Below are 13,955 nucleotides of genomic sequence, written 5' to 3' on the forward strand. Positions count from 1 at the left end.
ACCCATTTAGACTAACCCTACAGTAATCCCATATTCCCTACCACCAACCTACACTAGGGGCAATTTACAATGGCCAATTTACTTATCACCTGCAAGTCTTTGGCTGTGGGAGGAAACCGGAGCACCCGGTGAAAACCCACGCAGTCACAGGGAGAACTTGCAAACTCCGCACAGGCAGTACCCAGAATCAAACCCGGGTCCCTGGAGCTGTGAGGCTGCGGTGCTAACCACTGCACCACTTCGTAAACGATCTGAACAGTTTCTTTTTGGCTGGCTAAATTTCAGTACCCCAGTGCATGCTTGGGGTCCTTCAATCTCAGCTGTTGCCAGCTGGTGGCAAAGCTGTGTGGATTTGGGAAAGTGGTGGGTGTCCTTATGCGTAATCCACACTGAGCAAGCAGTAATCTTCCTGTGCAGTTTTTTGTTGGCTCATTCAGAAACTCATAAACGGTTTCTCTGTGTGAAAGACACGCATCTGAAGATTCTTGTTTCAGTGATGATGGAAACTGATTGGATTGGGAATCCTTCCCCTTCACAGCCCGTAATAAGAGCTGAGAATACTCTGGTATGAAGTTGAGCTGTTTATTTTGTGGCCTGAAAAATAAATAGCTGCTATAGTGCAGTCAATTATCTGAGGAAGATAATAGGAATCAGAAATGCTTGAGTTATATTGTTCATACTGAGGAATTAAATTGATGCCTTTTCTTGTGTAATCCAACAATATATTACTTGCAGTTGTATTGTTTTGTCATGTTCTAATGTCTCCAAACATACATGAATTACTTTTGAAGTCCACTGACTACTTTTATGATGGCAAATGTGACAACACTTCTGTGCAAGTAACATCCCTCAAATATCAATGAAATAAATTACTTCTTTTGGCATAGGTAAGGAGAGAAATGTTGACAGTGACACCAGGAGATATCCTTGCTCTCTGAAGCATGGCAGGGGATCCTAAACATCTACCTGAACAAGCAGCCAGTGCCTCAGTTTAATTTCTCATCCCAAGGATAATAGTACTAGCAATACAGCACTTTGTCATAACTGTACTGGAGTGCCAGCTAGATTATCTACATCTCACCAGTTACTGACAACCCCTCCCCTCCCCCCCACCATACCTTTTTGAATAAGAATAAAATATACATTGGAATTCTCCTGTGTTCTGTAGTGAGCTACCCCATCTCAGCTGAAATGAGAGTGTGACAACTGTATTTGGCCTGTTTGTCCCTGGTTAGGGAGAGGTATTAATCTAAAGCTTGTCCAAGATTGCTGCTACTGATTGCTATTCAGTGACCCTTGTTGAAAATGTGGGTGCACGTGAGTCTCAAATGAGGATAGGAGGATCTGTGAAGAGGGAACAATTGGAAATTCAAGAGAGTCTTATTAAAGAGGTTCAAAAATTAAGAATGCAGAAATTAGTTAAGTTTGTTTCACTGACCTAGTTCAGTCCTATCAGCATGGTCTACTTTCAGGACCTGGACTGTGTTGATCTTTCTCCCACCTTCATATAAGATGTTGAGTTTATACCTATATGAGACTGACTGACAGAGCAATTTTTCTTTTTCAAAGACTGATCACTGGCATAAATAATTTAATTGTGGGAACTTGGACTTTTTTCCTTAGACTCTAATTACAGGTATTTAAAAAGCTATATTTGAATTATTTATCACAAAGATAATTTAAATTTCAAGCACTGCAACTCACTATTATTGCAAATATGACAAAAAATACGTACATTTCAGGAGATAGAACCTTTGTGTGCAACTTCCACCTGAAAGGTTCATGTTTGAAATTGTCATATCAAAATTGCCCACCAAATGGGGTACAGTAACTATCATGTAGACAAGCTATTCTGAATCAACAGTATCCTGCAAACAGCAGTGAGGTAAATGAGTTGATGATTCAGATTTTTTAAGGTGTTTTGTCCATAATTTCTGAATACATATAAAGTTCATTCTTAAAATTTATCAGTTTGGTATTAACTCCAAGCTTTCTGTACAGGCTACAGATATTTTTAGGAATTTGTTCTGATCTTGCAGATGTTCACGGCAAAGCTGCTGCATCTGAAGTACAAGGAGAAAGACCTGAAGACGATCCGTAAGGATCTGTCGCACACCAGGTAAGAACACATGATAAAATCAAAGCGCCAGCTTCTCCAGTGAGCTAAGAAGCCCAGGATAATCCCAGATTTGAGTGAGTCGATCTCAAACCAGGAGAGTGGTTTCAATGCTGTAAATATCATCAGTACTGCGGGGGTTGAATTGGGGAAGGGTAACCCCAGAGTCAGGGTTGGTGGAGACGGTGGCACAGTGGTAATGTCACTAAATTAGTAATCCAGGGGCCCAAGCTAATGCCCTGGTGACAAGAGTTCAAATCCCACCACAGCAGCTGGTGGAATTTAAATTCATTTAATTAATAATTTCAATTAATTAAAAAAAATCTGGAATTGAAAGCTAATCTCAGTAATGGTGCATAAAACTATCATCGATTGTCGTAGAAACCCTTCTGGTTCACTAATGTCCTTTCGGGAAGAAAATCTGCTGTCCCTGCTTGGTCTGGCCTACATGTGACTCCAGACCCACAGTAATGTGGTTGACTCTTAACTGCCCTCTGAAATGGCCTAGCAAGCCACTCAGTTGTCAAGGGCAATTAGGGATGGGCAACAAATGCTGGCCTTGTCAGTGATGCCCACATCCCACAAAAGAATTAAAAAAAAGAAACCGGTCAGGATACCTGCTAACCAAAGCCTTTGCTGAAAGTCCATGTGTATGGATGCCGTTGAGAACCAGGGCTACAACAAGGAGTCAGTACCTTTAGGAAAGGAGGGAGTAAAACACAATTTAGAAATAGCCCTTGTGTTCTTTTTATTTACACGCCCCATAACTAAAGTTATTTCCAGTGATTCTATTAAATCCTGATTTCCATTATGCAAATTTAGTAAACCATTTTTCTACCTACTTCCTAACCTACATCATTATTTTAGTTTACTGGTATTATAAAAATATGCTGTTAATTTTGACTCCTGTGTAATAGACTTGCGGATTATTTTGGCCAGAGGGTGAAAAGAAGTGCAATGTGCAGTGATAACGTTAGCCTGTTTGAATGTCCAGATTTATCCCAAAATGTTGGTCCTGTTGCCTGATTACCATGATATGAACTTGCCTGGAGGTGCTAAACAAGAAACCTTCAGGTTTAGCACTCAAGTGCTGCTTAGACCCAATTTTTGGGGTGCAGTATATGTTGGCTCCTCGTATATACTTCCACTGAAAGTGCGGAATGCTCTGGCTAGCACACAACAGCATGTTGTTGGATGGCTCAGGAACTGAGGGAGAGAGTGTAGAGGATGTGGCACTGGAGGTCTTGGAGGAGGTCCAGAGGAGAAGGGATGCCCTGTACCTACGGGGGGCGGGGGGGGGGGCAAGATGCCACCTCACCCTGCTGACCCTCTCTCCTGCAGCAGCTGGTGCTGCTCTGCCTGGCCGAATGTGTTCCTGTCATTCCTCATCCAGACTAACGGGGACTTCTAGCATATCAATGATCAAGCAATCCCTTTCACCAGCGCTCCTTTTTAGGTGAGGTCCTTAGAGACTTTCCATAATAAATATTGCTTGAGTGTTGGTAAAGTCTTGGCAATGTGTTCCAGAAAGTCTCCCAATGTGTTTCAGAGGTCCTCTTCACAGCTCCAGCAGCAATGAACTGGTGAGAATCCCTTGAAGTGATGCTTGAAATTGATATCAATACCGTGTTTACTCTTAAACAGCTGGTCGCTGATCAGAGAGGGCATTAGGACAAACGTTAGCCACCTTTAATGAGTAAGAGCAGGCATTTTAAGTGGCAACCAGCTGTTTAATGAACCTCGGGATGTTCATTCCTTGTGCTGGCTTCAACTTCTATCCCAAGATGGAGTCTTGTGCAAAGCATGAGTTAAACTGGTGTTTCACCTCAAGACCCCACCTTGGCCACCTCAGAGATTGTTAATGCCTGAACACAAGAAATAGGAGCAGGGTAGACCATATGACCCGTGGAGCCTGCTCCGCCATTCAATACAATCATGGCTGATCTTGGGCATCAACTCCACTTTCCTGCCTGCTCCCCATATCCCTTGATTCCCTGCGAGACCAAAAATCTATTTATCCCAGCCTTAAATGTATTCAATGATGGAGCATCCACAACCCTCTGGGGTAGAGAATTCCAAAAATTCACAACACTTTGAGTGTAGTAATTTCTTCTCATCTCAGTCCTGAATGATTAGCCCCTTATCCTGAGACTGTTTTCTCGTGTTCTAGATTCCCTGACCAGTGAGAACAATCTCTCAGCTTCTATCCTATCAAGCCCTCTCAGAATCTTGTATGTCTCAATTAGATCATCTCTCATTCTTCTAAACTCCAGAGAATATAGGCCCAATTTACTCAGCCTCTCATCATAGGACAACCCCCTCATCCCAAGGACCAATTTAGTGTATTCCAGGTGCGGTCTCACTAAAGCCCTGTGCAATTTTAGTAAGACTTCTTTATTCCTGTACTCCAATCCCCTTGCAATAGAGGCCAACATGCCATTTGCGTTCCTAATAGCCTGCTACACCTACATGTTAACTTTGTACGTTCCTTGTATGAGTACCCTCAAGTCTCTCTGAACATCAACACTTACCAGTTTCACACCTTGTAAAAAATATTTTGCTTTTCTACTTTTACGCCCAAAGTGAGCAACTTCACACTTTCCTACATTATACTCCATTTGCCATCTTGTTGCCCACTCACTTAATCTGTCTATATCTCTTTGCAGCCTCTCTACATCCTCCCCGCAGCTTACTTTTCCACCGAGCTTTGTATCATCAACAAACTTAGATACATTACTCTCTGTCTCTTCATCCAAGTCATTAATATAGAGTGAGGCCCCAGCACTGATCCTTGAGGCACCCCACTATTCACTGCCTGCCAACTTGAAAATGCCCCATTTATGCCCACTCTCTGCTTTCTGTCTGTTAACCAATCCTCTATCCACACTAATATTACCCCCAACACCCTGAGCCCTTATCTTGCCTATTAATCTTTTATGTGGCACCTTATTGAATGCCTTTTGAAAATCCAGGTATACTACATCTACTGGTTCCCCTTTATCTACCCTACTAGTTACATCCTCAAAAAACTCTAATAAATTTGTCAAACGAGATCTCCCTTCAGTAAAACCATGCTGAATTGTTCAAATCATACTATGCTTTTCCAAGTGCAATGTTAAGACTTCTTTAATAATAGTTTCCAGCATCATCCCAGTGACTGATATTAGGCTAACGGGCCAGTGTTTCCCTGTTTTCTTTCTACCTACTTTCTTGAAAAGTGGTGTAACATTTGGCAACTTCCAATCTGATGGGATCATTCCTGAATCTAAGGAATTCTGGAAAATAATAGCCAGTGCATTCACTATCTCTGCAGCTATCTCTTTTAGAACCCTAGGATGTAGGCCATCTGGTCCCGGGGACTTGTCAGATTTTACTCCCTCAAGTTTCTCCAATACTTTTTCTCGGCTGATATCAATATCCTAATTTCCTCACTCATTTTAGCCCCTAGGTTACTGGCTATTTCTAGTATGGAACTTGTGCTTCTACTGTGAAGACAAACACAAAATATTTGTTCAATGCCTCTGCCATTTCCTCATTCCCATGATGATTTCTCCTGTCTCTGCCTATAAGGGACCAACATTTACTTTAGCTACTCTCTTCTTATTTATGAACTTATAAAGCTCTAACAGTCTGTTTTTATATCACTGGCTAGTTTACTCTCATATTCTGTTTTTTCCCTTTTTATCAACTTTTTGGTGGTTTCTAAAACACTCCCAATCCTCAGACTTGCTACTATTTTTTACAACATTGTAAGCCTCTCCTTTTAGTCTAATACTCTCAACTTCCTGAGTGAGCCACAGATGGGTCTTTCTTGACGAGTTTTTGTTCTTGAACAGAATGTACTTTTGTTGAACCCTTTGAATTATTTCTTCAAATGTTTTCCACTGTTCATTTACTGCATACCTTCCAGTCTATTTACCCAATTAACCTTAGCCAGTTCTCCCCTCATACCTAAGTTTAAGATTCTTGTTTGTGATTGCAATGTGTCACTTTCAAACTTAACATGGAATTCAATGGTATTATGATCACTATTTCCCAGTGGATGACATTGCTCTTTAACCCAGCTTCATTACACAATACGAGATCAAAGATAGCTTTATTCCTAGTCGGTTCTACAACGTATTGATCCAAGAAACTGTCACAAAAGCATTCTACAAATTCATCTTCTAGACCACTGTTGCCAATTTGATTGTCCCAGTCTATATGCAGATTAATGTCCCCTCCAATTAATATATTACCTTTTTTACATGCTCCAATAACTTTCCATTTAATGTTCTGTCCTACATTATAACTACTGTTAGGGGACCTGTAAATTATTCCAACCAGTGTTTTCTGACTCCTGCTATTCCTAATTTCCACCCAAACTGATTCTACGTCATAATCTTCTGAGGCCAGATCTCTTCTTATTAATGTCCTTATGCCATCCTTTGCTATCAGGGCTACCCCTCCTCCTTTGCCATTCTGTCTGTCTCTCCGAAATATTGTGTACCCTGGAATATTCATTTCCCAACCTTGATCTCCTTGTAACCATGTCTCAGTAATGGCAGTTAGATCTAAATCATTTAGCTCTATTTGTGCCACTAGTTCATTTATTTTATTACAGATGCTTCTTGCATTCAGATAAGGGAACTTTAATTTCATTTTTTTACCTCTGTTCCCTGCAATGACTTTATTTGCCGATGGATAATTTTTGTTAAACTCTGTCCCATTCTGTTGGGAGTTACCCACATCACTATCCTGCACCGATGCCCTGACCTCTCTCTTTGGATTTCTAAATTTCCTTTTACCCAAACCCTCCTCTCCCTCTTCTGTTAGCTTAAAGCCCTAGTTATGCAATTGGACATGACACTGGCTCCAGCCCGGTTCAAGTGAAGTGCATCCCAGTGGAATAGCTCCCCCTTCCCTGAGTACTGATGCTAGTGCCAAAGAATCGAAACCTCTTATTCCCACACCACTCTTTGAGCCATGCGTTTAATTCTCTAACCTGCTTGACCCTGTGCCAATTTGTGCTTGGCTCAGGTAACAATCCAGAGATGATTACCTTTGATGTTCTGTGTTTTAGTTTGGACCATATCTCCTCAAATTTTCTAAGCAGAACATCATTTCTGGTTCTACCTGTGTCATTGGTTCCCACATGGACCACGACAACTGGATTCTCCCCCTCCCACTCCAGGTTCCTCTCCAGCCGCGAGGAGATGTCCTTAACCCTGGCACTGGGCAGGCAACATAGCCGTTGGAGCTCCCGGTCGTGGATACAGAGAACAGTATCTATCCCCCAGACTATACTGTCTCCTATCACTACCACATTCCTCTTCACTCCCCCCACTGCAATGGTATCTTTCGCCATGGTGCCATGGTCGTCCGCTCATGCACACAGGTAGCAAGGACCTTGTACCTGTTGGACAAGGTCAGAGGCAGGCTCCCTCATCACTACATGCAGATTCCCCCTATCTGCCTCACTCACAGTCACACCCTCCTGTCCCTGACCATTGGCCACTGAAAGACCAGAAACCCAGGTGATTCGATTCTGCTTTTCTCAGGCTGGGCAACGCTAAGGCCAACTCCAGAACCCACTGCCTTGGTGGACATTAGCTAACACAGCACAGATTCAATGTGGTAAAAGGCTAATTTAGGGCTTATATCAGGCAGTTCTTCCTCCCAAAACAGTGATCAACACATGGAAGGTATTCCCAGATAGAGTACAGGAGATAAAATCTTGGTGTAATTTAAGAACAACTGGATGCTGCAACTTTAGGGTCAGGCATTAAAACTGGCATTTTCCTGGTCTGTATGGCTCAAAAACATCCCACACTGTGCATTTACTCACTTACCTATTTGGGGTGGTGGGGGATGTGCCATTTTTCTTTATTTGTTTGAAACCTCTGACTGCGAACATGAGTTTCATTGGAAGGAATTATGGGGCGATCTTCGGCAGAGAGGGGACGCAGTGAGAAGAGACAGGTGCCTGAGTGAGAGACATTTGCCAGAGTGAAGTTGGAAATTTGGTGCATGTGCGAATTTGGTGCAGAGGGCAAAAGAGGGGCTCCTTTTCCTATCTTTTTCAGCCTCCAACTGAATCTTCTTCCTTTGACTCCAAGGTAGGTGAGTGTATCTTTCCATGACATCAGCTTAAATGTTTAACTAATTGACTAATTAAAAAATAAGGTTGTACAGAGATGGCAGGGCCGGTGGTGTGCTGCAACTGCAGCATGTGGGAATCTGTGGAATGCACTGCAATCCCAGACAACCACGTCTGCAGTAAGTGTCTGCAGCTTGCACAACTTGTGGTGTCTCAATGATGGAATAGGCTACTAACATTCACTGTAGTGAAGCTGGCACAAGAAAAATGGTAACTTGGTCAAATTGCTGGAAAGCAAGTCAGCACCTTCAAAAGAGCAGAGGGTTAAAGTGGGGGAGGAGACAGAAATGCTGTCTGTATTGGTTCTGGACATGAGCAATGGATGATGTCTAATTGATGAATAAAGTCTGCCTATCTTTGCTTCAGCCTCTTTCAGAGTCTCTATTAATTAACTGCACAAATTATGAATCATAATGTATGTTAATTAGGATACTGCTCTAAGATGTAGTTTTATTAACTATAATCAGAGAACCTTTAAAACAAGATTGAATAGTTCGGGAATTTAGAAGCAGTTAATAAATGTAGTTCAACTCAGATGGATTTAATATATCTGGAATTTTAGAAATGAAAAATAGTATGAATCAAGATTAAGGAATCTAAAACACTTGATACCAAAATTTCAATATCAGCTGGTTTGAGGGTTGTGTTATGAATAACTGAGTAAATAACTGAGCCATATGCTATACTGCACTTTAATTTAAAAATTACTTTCCTCAGGGCTGATAATCTTTGTATGGAAAGGTATGGAAACCTTATAATGAGGAAAGGAGGGCGCGTGAACACAGTTTTTGTGCACCTCCAGCTACATTTTCTTTTGCTGTAAAGTGTATTGATTGGCAAGTAGAATGTATGATGAGTCCAGTCTCTAAGCAGATGGAACATAGTCTTCCATTTTTCATTGAGAAACCCAGAGGGAGGGTCAAAGCCTATGGTGCAGGACACCAGGGAGTTCGAAAGTCAGAAGAGAAATTGAGGTAAATTGGGCATTAGCAGTTAGATGATGCTAATCTTGTATTTTAAAAACCTGTAGATTGTAGGAGCAAGGGAAAATAAGAGATGAGAAATTCCATGCTTTCAGTTTCTGGGAAAGAATGGGTTGAACTCAAAGACTGCGATGACCCTTGACTGCAACACAGTGAAAATGCAGGGGCAAGAGAAGAGAATATAAAATGGTGCATTTGGAGGAACAAATGAGGAAATTTCAGATGCATGGACCATAGTAGTATCAGTAACATTAATAGATTGCAGGCATGGGGCAGAAATGGAAGTTGGAGGCTATAGCTGAGAAACAGATTGTCTATCAGAAATCGCAAGATGATTACAGATGAAGAAGGCCATTTGATCAAAGGGTATGGGGCGAAAGCGGAAACTGGTTACTGAGTTGGATGATCAGCCATGATCATAATGAATGGCGGAGCAGGCTCGAAGGGCCGAATGGCCTACTCCTGCTCCTATTTTCTATGTTTCTATGGCCTATCTTGGTTCATGCATCCAGAATGACCCATCCATGGCAGCATCCAGTTAGTTCTTAATTTACTCTGAAATTTTATCTCCTGTACTCTATCTGGGAACACCTTCCATATGTTGATCATTGTTTTGGGAAGAAGAACTTCCTGATATAAGCCATAAATTTGTCTTTTACCAGCTTGAATCTGTGGTCTTTTGTATTACTCTCGCAATTTATTTTAAAGTTGTTTTTCTGGATTTATCTTTTCCATACTGTTTCTTATCACTTATATTGCTAGAAATTACCTCACAAATCTCCAGTCTTTCCTCATAATTCAGATCTCCAGTCCAGAGGATCAGTCTTTTGGCTTTTTGTTGTATTGATTCAAATGCTTAAATGTCATGTTTTTTTTGTCGGAGACCAGAACTGGGCACAAGTGTGATATGGCCATGGCACTTACAGTTTGATCATGGCATCTTCTGACAGTTTTGCTTCTATAGTTCAACCTATTTTTACCTTTGTTGATTGCTGGCCTGCATTGGTTGAACATACTGAGTATCAATGACAACAATAACAACTTGTATTTATACAGCTCCTTTAACATAATAAAACATCCCAAGGCACTTCATAGGAGCATTATAAAACAAAATTTGACACTGAGCCATATAAGGAAATATTAAGCTAATGTCAGGAAAGCATGCTATGCTGAATGATGATTTTTTATTTCACTAGCTGGAAACCTGAATTAAATTTTTAAAAAGGAACAGATAAAAGGTGACTGCTAGCAGCTAAAATGGCCACCGCAATTTGCATCACTATGCCCTACATTCCAATGCATCGAGGTGGAGATGTAGTGTCTGCTCAGTCCCCAGAAAGAACAATGACCTGTGAATTTTGAGTGAACTACCTGTCCTGCCCCCATTAATAAGACATTAAGGGAATCACTTGAGACATTAAACTGGTGGAGACGAACCACTCAAACCTAATCACCTGAACAATGGGACCCTGTTTAAGAGAAGGGAATTCCTAGACATGAACTGATTAAGTTGTAAGAGGAAATACACACTGGGTTATTGTCATGTGACAGGCCCACCATCTGTGTGTTTAAGCTGTTTCCTCTCTGCAGACCAGACAAGCAGCGAGACACTGACCAGAGAAGATCTAAGTGGGATTCCCCCTCTCTTTCTCTCTCTCTCTTTCTCCAGTCCACCATACAGGCTTTGAACCCTGCCCGATGGCTGTAACCCCCTAGGCCTATCGCTGCAGCAGACAGAGACCCCGTGAAGGAAATCAACTGACTCGCTGTTCTCCAGGAGAACCACCAAACCAGCTGGCCACATCTGTAAGCCAGAAGCCTCAGGACCATCGAGTTTAGCCCGAAGCCAGCCAAAATCGACAGAGTGTATGCCCCTTTTTATTGCTCCAGAGTCTAATTCGACCAATCTAGCCTTCCCCATTCTGTAACCTATTTGTGTGTGTGTGTGAACTTCAAGAATGTGTGTGTGCGTGTGTGTGTGTGTGTGTGTGTGTGTGTGTGTGCGCGTGTGTGTGTGAAAGTTGGAGCGTAGTTTATTATTTTACTTAGATCGGTTTAAGTACAATAAAGCTAACCTCTTTCTTTGTTAAACTCATGAAAACCTCTTTGATTGGTTCTTTTATGATCATAGCACGTAAATAGTTAAACAGTCACCAAATTGGCAAGCACATTCGCTTTAAAAAAATAAACCTTGTTGCAGTCAAGCAAGGAGAGGAACAAGAGGGGAGCCTTTCGTCCACTCCTCATTTAATCGTAGCATCAATGCCCAAAAGCTTGGTGAAACAGATAGGTTTTAAAAGGGTCTTAAAGAAGGAAAGACAGGTAGAGATGAGGAGAGGTTTAGGGAGGGAATTTCAGAGCTTAGGACCTTGACAGCCGAAAGCATGGCCACCAATGGTGGAGCAATTAAAATCAGAGATGCTGAAGAGGCTAGAATTAGAGGAGCGCACATAGTGTAGCAGTAATGTCATTGAGCTAGTAATCCAGAGTCCCAGGCTAATGATCTGAGCATATGGGTTCAAATCCAGACTCACAGCAATGTGGTTGACTTTTAACTGTCCTCTGAAATGGTCCTGCAAGCCATTCAGTTGTCAAGGTCAATTAAGCATAGTCAACAAATTCTGGCCTTGCCTGCGATGCCCACATCCCATGAAGAATTTAAAAAATCAAGTCCACGAAACGTCCAAGGTCTCTTTCAATATTATTCTTAGCTCTTTCAGTACCATTCACAGAGTACGTATGTTGCCCACTGTTTCATCCTAAGTGAATGACTTTACGCTTGTCTATTTTAAGTTGATATTCTGCCTGTTCATAGTGGTCAGGATTTTGCAGTCAGCAGCAAAGCAATGGTGCCTCAAAGAAAAGATCTAGAGATCTCTGTGGCGTGGATTTAATCCTTCCAAATGTTAGTTTGAATCTGGCGCCAAATGAAGGGAATCTCCAGGCATCCACCAACAGTGATGTCAGCAGCTGGGAAAGCCAATCACGTTGAAATATACTCTCAGAAGCAAACCAGGAAGTAAAATGCATTGATTATCCTTTCCATTAAATTTTACGGAGAGTGAAATCAATGATTGGAATATCCAACTTAGAAACTGCAATATAAACAAACCTTTTTTTAAAAATGATTACATTATAAACCTTATAGTATTTATCAGAATGGAATAGACATTACAGAAGTATAAAATTAGTTTTCCAGGGTCAGGGAGGCTCGTCAGCAGAAGTTATGACTTTGTACAATGTTAAAAAGCCTGTTATATGTCATGAGAAAGAAGTAACTTTTTCAGGGGTTTTTAACAGTGATTATTACAGTGTAACAGAGTAAGTTCTCATCAGTTCGATGATTTCTAATTGAATACCATCTGTGTAGACTTTGCCATCGCACCCTATGGAGAAGGGTGGAATCGCTGGCAGCAACTTCTGGATTTCTGCATTTACTGTGCAATTGTGGACTTGAGAAGTTGCTGTCGGTTTCAGAGGAGTCATGACGGTAAGCAGTTTCACTGTCATTACTACTGCAAACTCTGGGCCACTTTAGTGACCAGCTTTTTCTTGCATCCAGTTTAGCAGTGTGACGAGCCTTCACAGCTACAGGAGCAGATTCATGCCGTTGTTGGATGTCAATGTTTCTTATAGAGTGTTCAGAGTAGTTGAGAGGAAAACAATTATTTGCCACAACAGAAATTTAAACTAGTTTACTGTGGTCTAACATAGTGCTCTCTGTAATCATTTAAAAACAAATCCACCAGGTGGGGCTGTTAGCAGCAGCAGCTGCGCAAGGGGATGAACTCCAACCTCAGGGTGAACATGAATTATACACCAAGATAAAATTATTGTTGAGCGTCACTGCTGAAGTGTCAGCATCACTGCCATGGATCCCATGCTATTTAACAGCCCCTTAAATTTACACTATCTTTCTTGTGCTCATTTGCAGCAATTCAGGATTTCTATGCTCCAATCCTATTAAGGAGGCAGGAACATCAAAATTGCAGCACCTGAAGCTAAGATAAAAGACAATATTTGGCTTTTCTTCTGGGTGGCACAGAGTTTCAGCCAATAATGCCACTTTTCCTCTCTGAGCAGGCGCCCATGTAGCAGGTCCCATTGTTATATTAGAAAAGCGATGAGAACAGCGGACTGGGTGTACATCAAGCCACAAGTGTGCTGTGACTCAGAGCTCAGTTAGCAGGAAGGAGATCCTGTGGGACTCGCACAGCTGCTCTCCTAGTTCCAAAGTGTGAGACAAACACTTTTCTTTCACACCTCATGTGTTCTGTGCTAATGCGGCACTTTCTTCAGAGGTGAGAATTGGAATGTTACTTGCTTATTTGTTCAGCTGTCTGCACAAGCACTGCCTGTGACACAGGCAGATATACCAACTCAGACTCAGTCAGACTTTTCTTAAGATTAAAAGTCATGCCACATTAGATCTCGTAGAGCAAGGTAAATGGTTGCCTTTTCAGTCATAGACTATGATCAGGTTCATAGAACATAGAACAGTACAGCACAGTACAGGCCCTTCGGCCCACAATGTTGTGCCGAACCTTTAACCTACTCTAAGATCAAACTAGCTACCTACCCTTCATTCTACTATCATCCATGTACCTATCCAAGAGTCGGTTAAATGACCCTAATGTATCTGCTTCTACTACCACCGCTGGCAGCGCATTCCACGCACCCACCACTCTGTGTAAAGAACCTACCTCTGACATCTCCC

The 13,955-nt window shown here is 41.7% G+C and overlaps 1 protein-coding gene across 3 annotated transcripts in view; it reads left to right on the forward strand.

Annotated features, from left to right (window-relative positions):
* The window catches only part of LOC137382999 (coiled-coil domain-containing protein 60-like), a 109,687-nt gene that overhangs the window by 15,598 nt on the left and 80,134 nt on the right, over nucleotides 1–13,955 (forward strand). For all 3 annotated transcript variants that reach the window (XM_068055584.1, XM_068055585.1, XM_068055586.1), the window contains one exon: nucleotides 2,040–2,119. In XM_068055584.1, the coding sequence (XP_067911685.1) occupies nucleotides 2,040–2,119 (80 nt within the window). The remainder of the gene's footprint in view (nucleotides 1–2,039; nucleotides 2,120–13,955) is intronic.

This window comes from Heterodontus francisci, chromosome 23 (assembly GCF_036365525.1).
Source record: "Heterodontus francisci isolate sHetFra1 chromosome 23, sHetFra1.hap1, whole genome shotgun sequence".
In the NCBI taxonomy this organism is placed as follows: Eukaryota; Metazoa; Chordata; class Chondrichthyes; order Heterodontiformes; family Heterodontidae; genus Heterodontus; species Heterodontus francisci.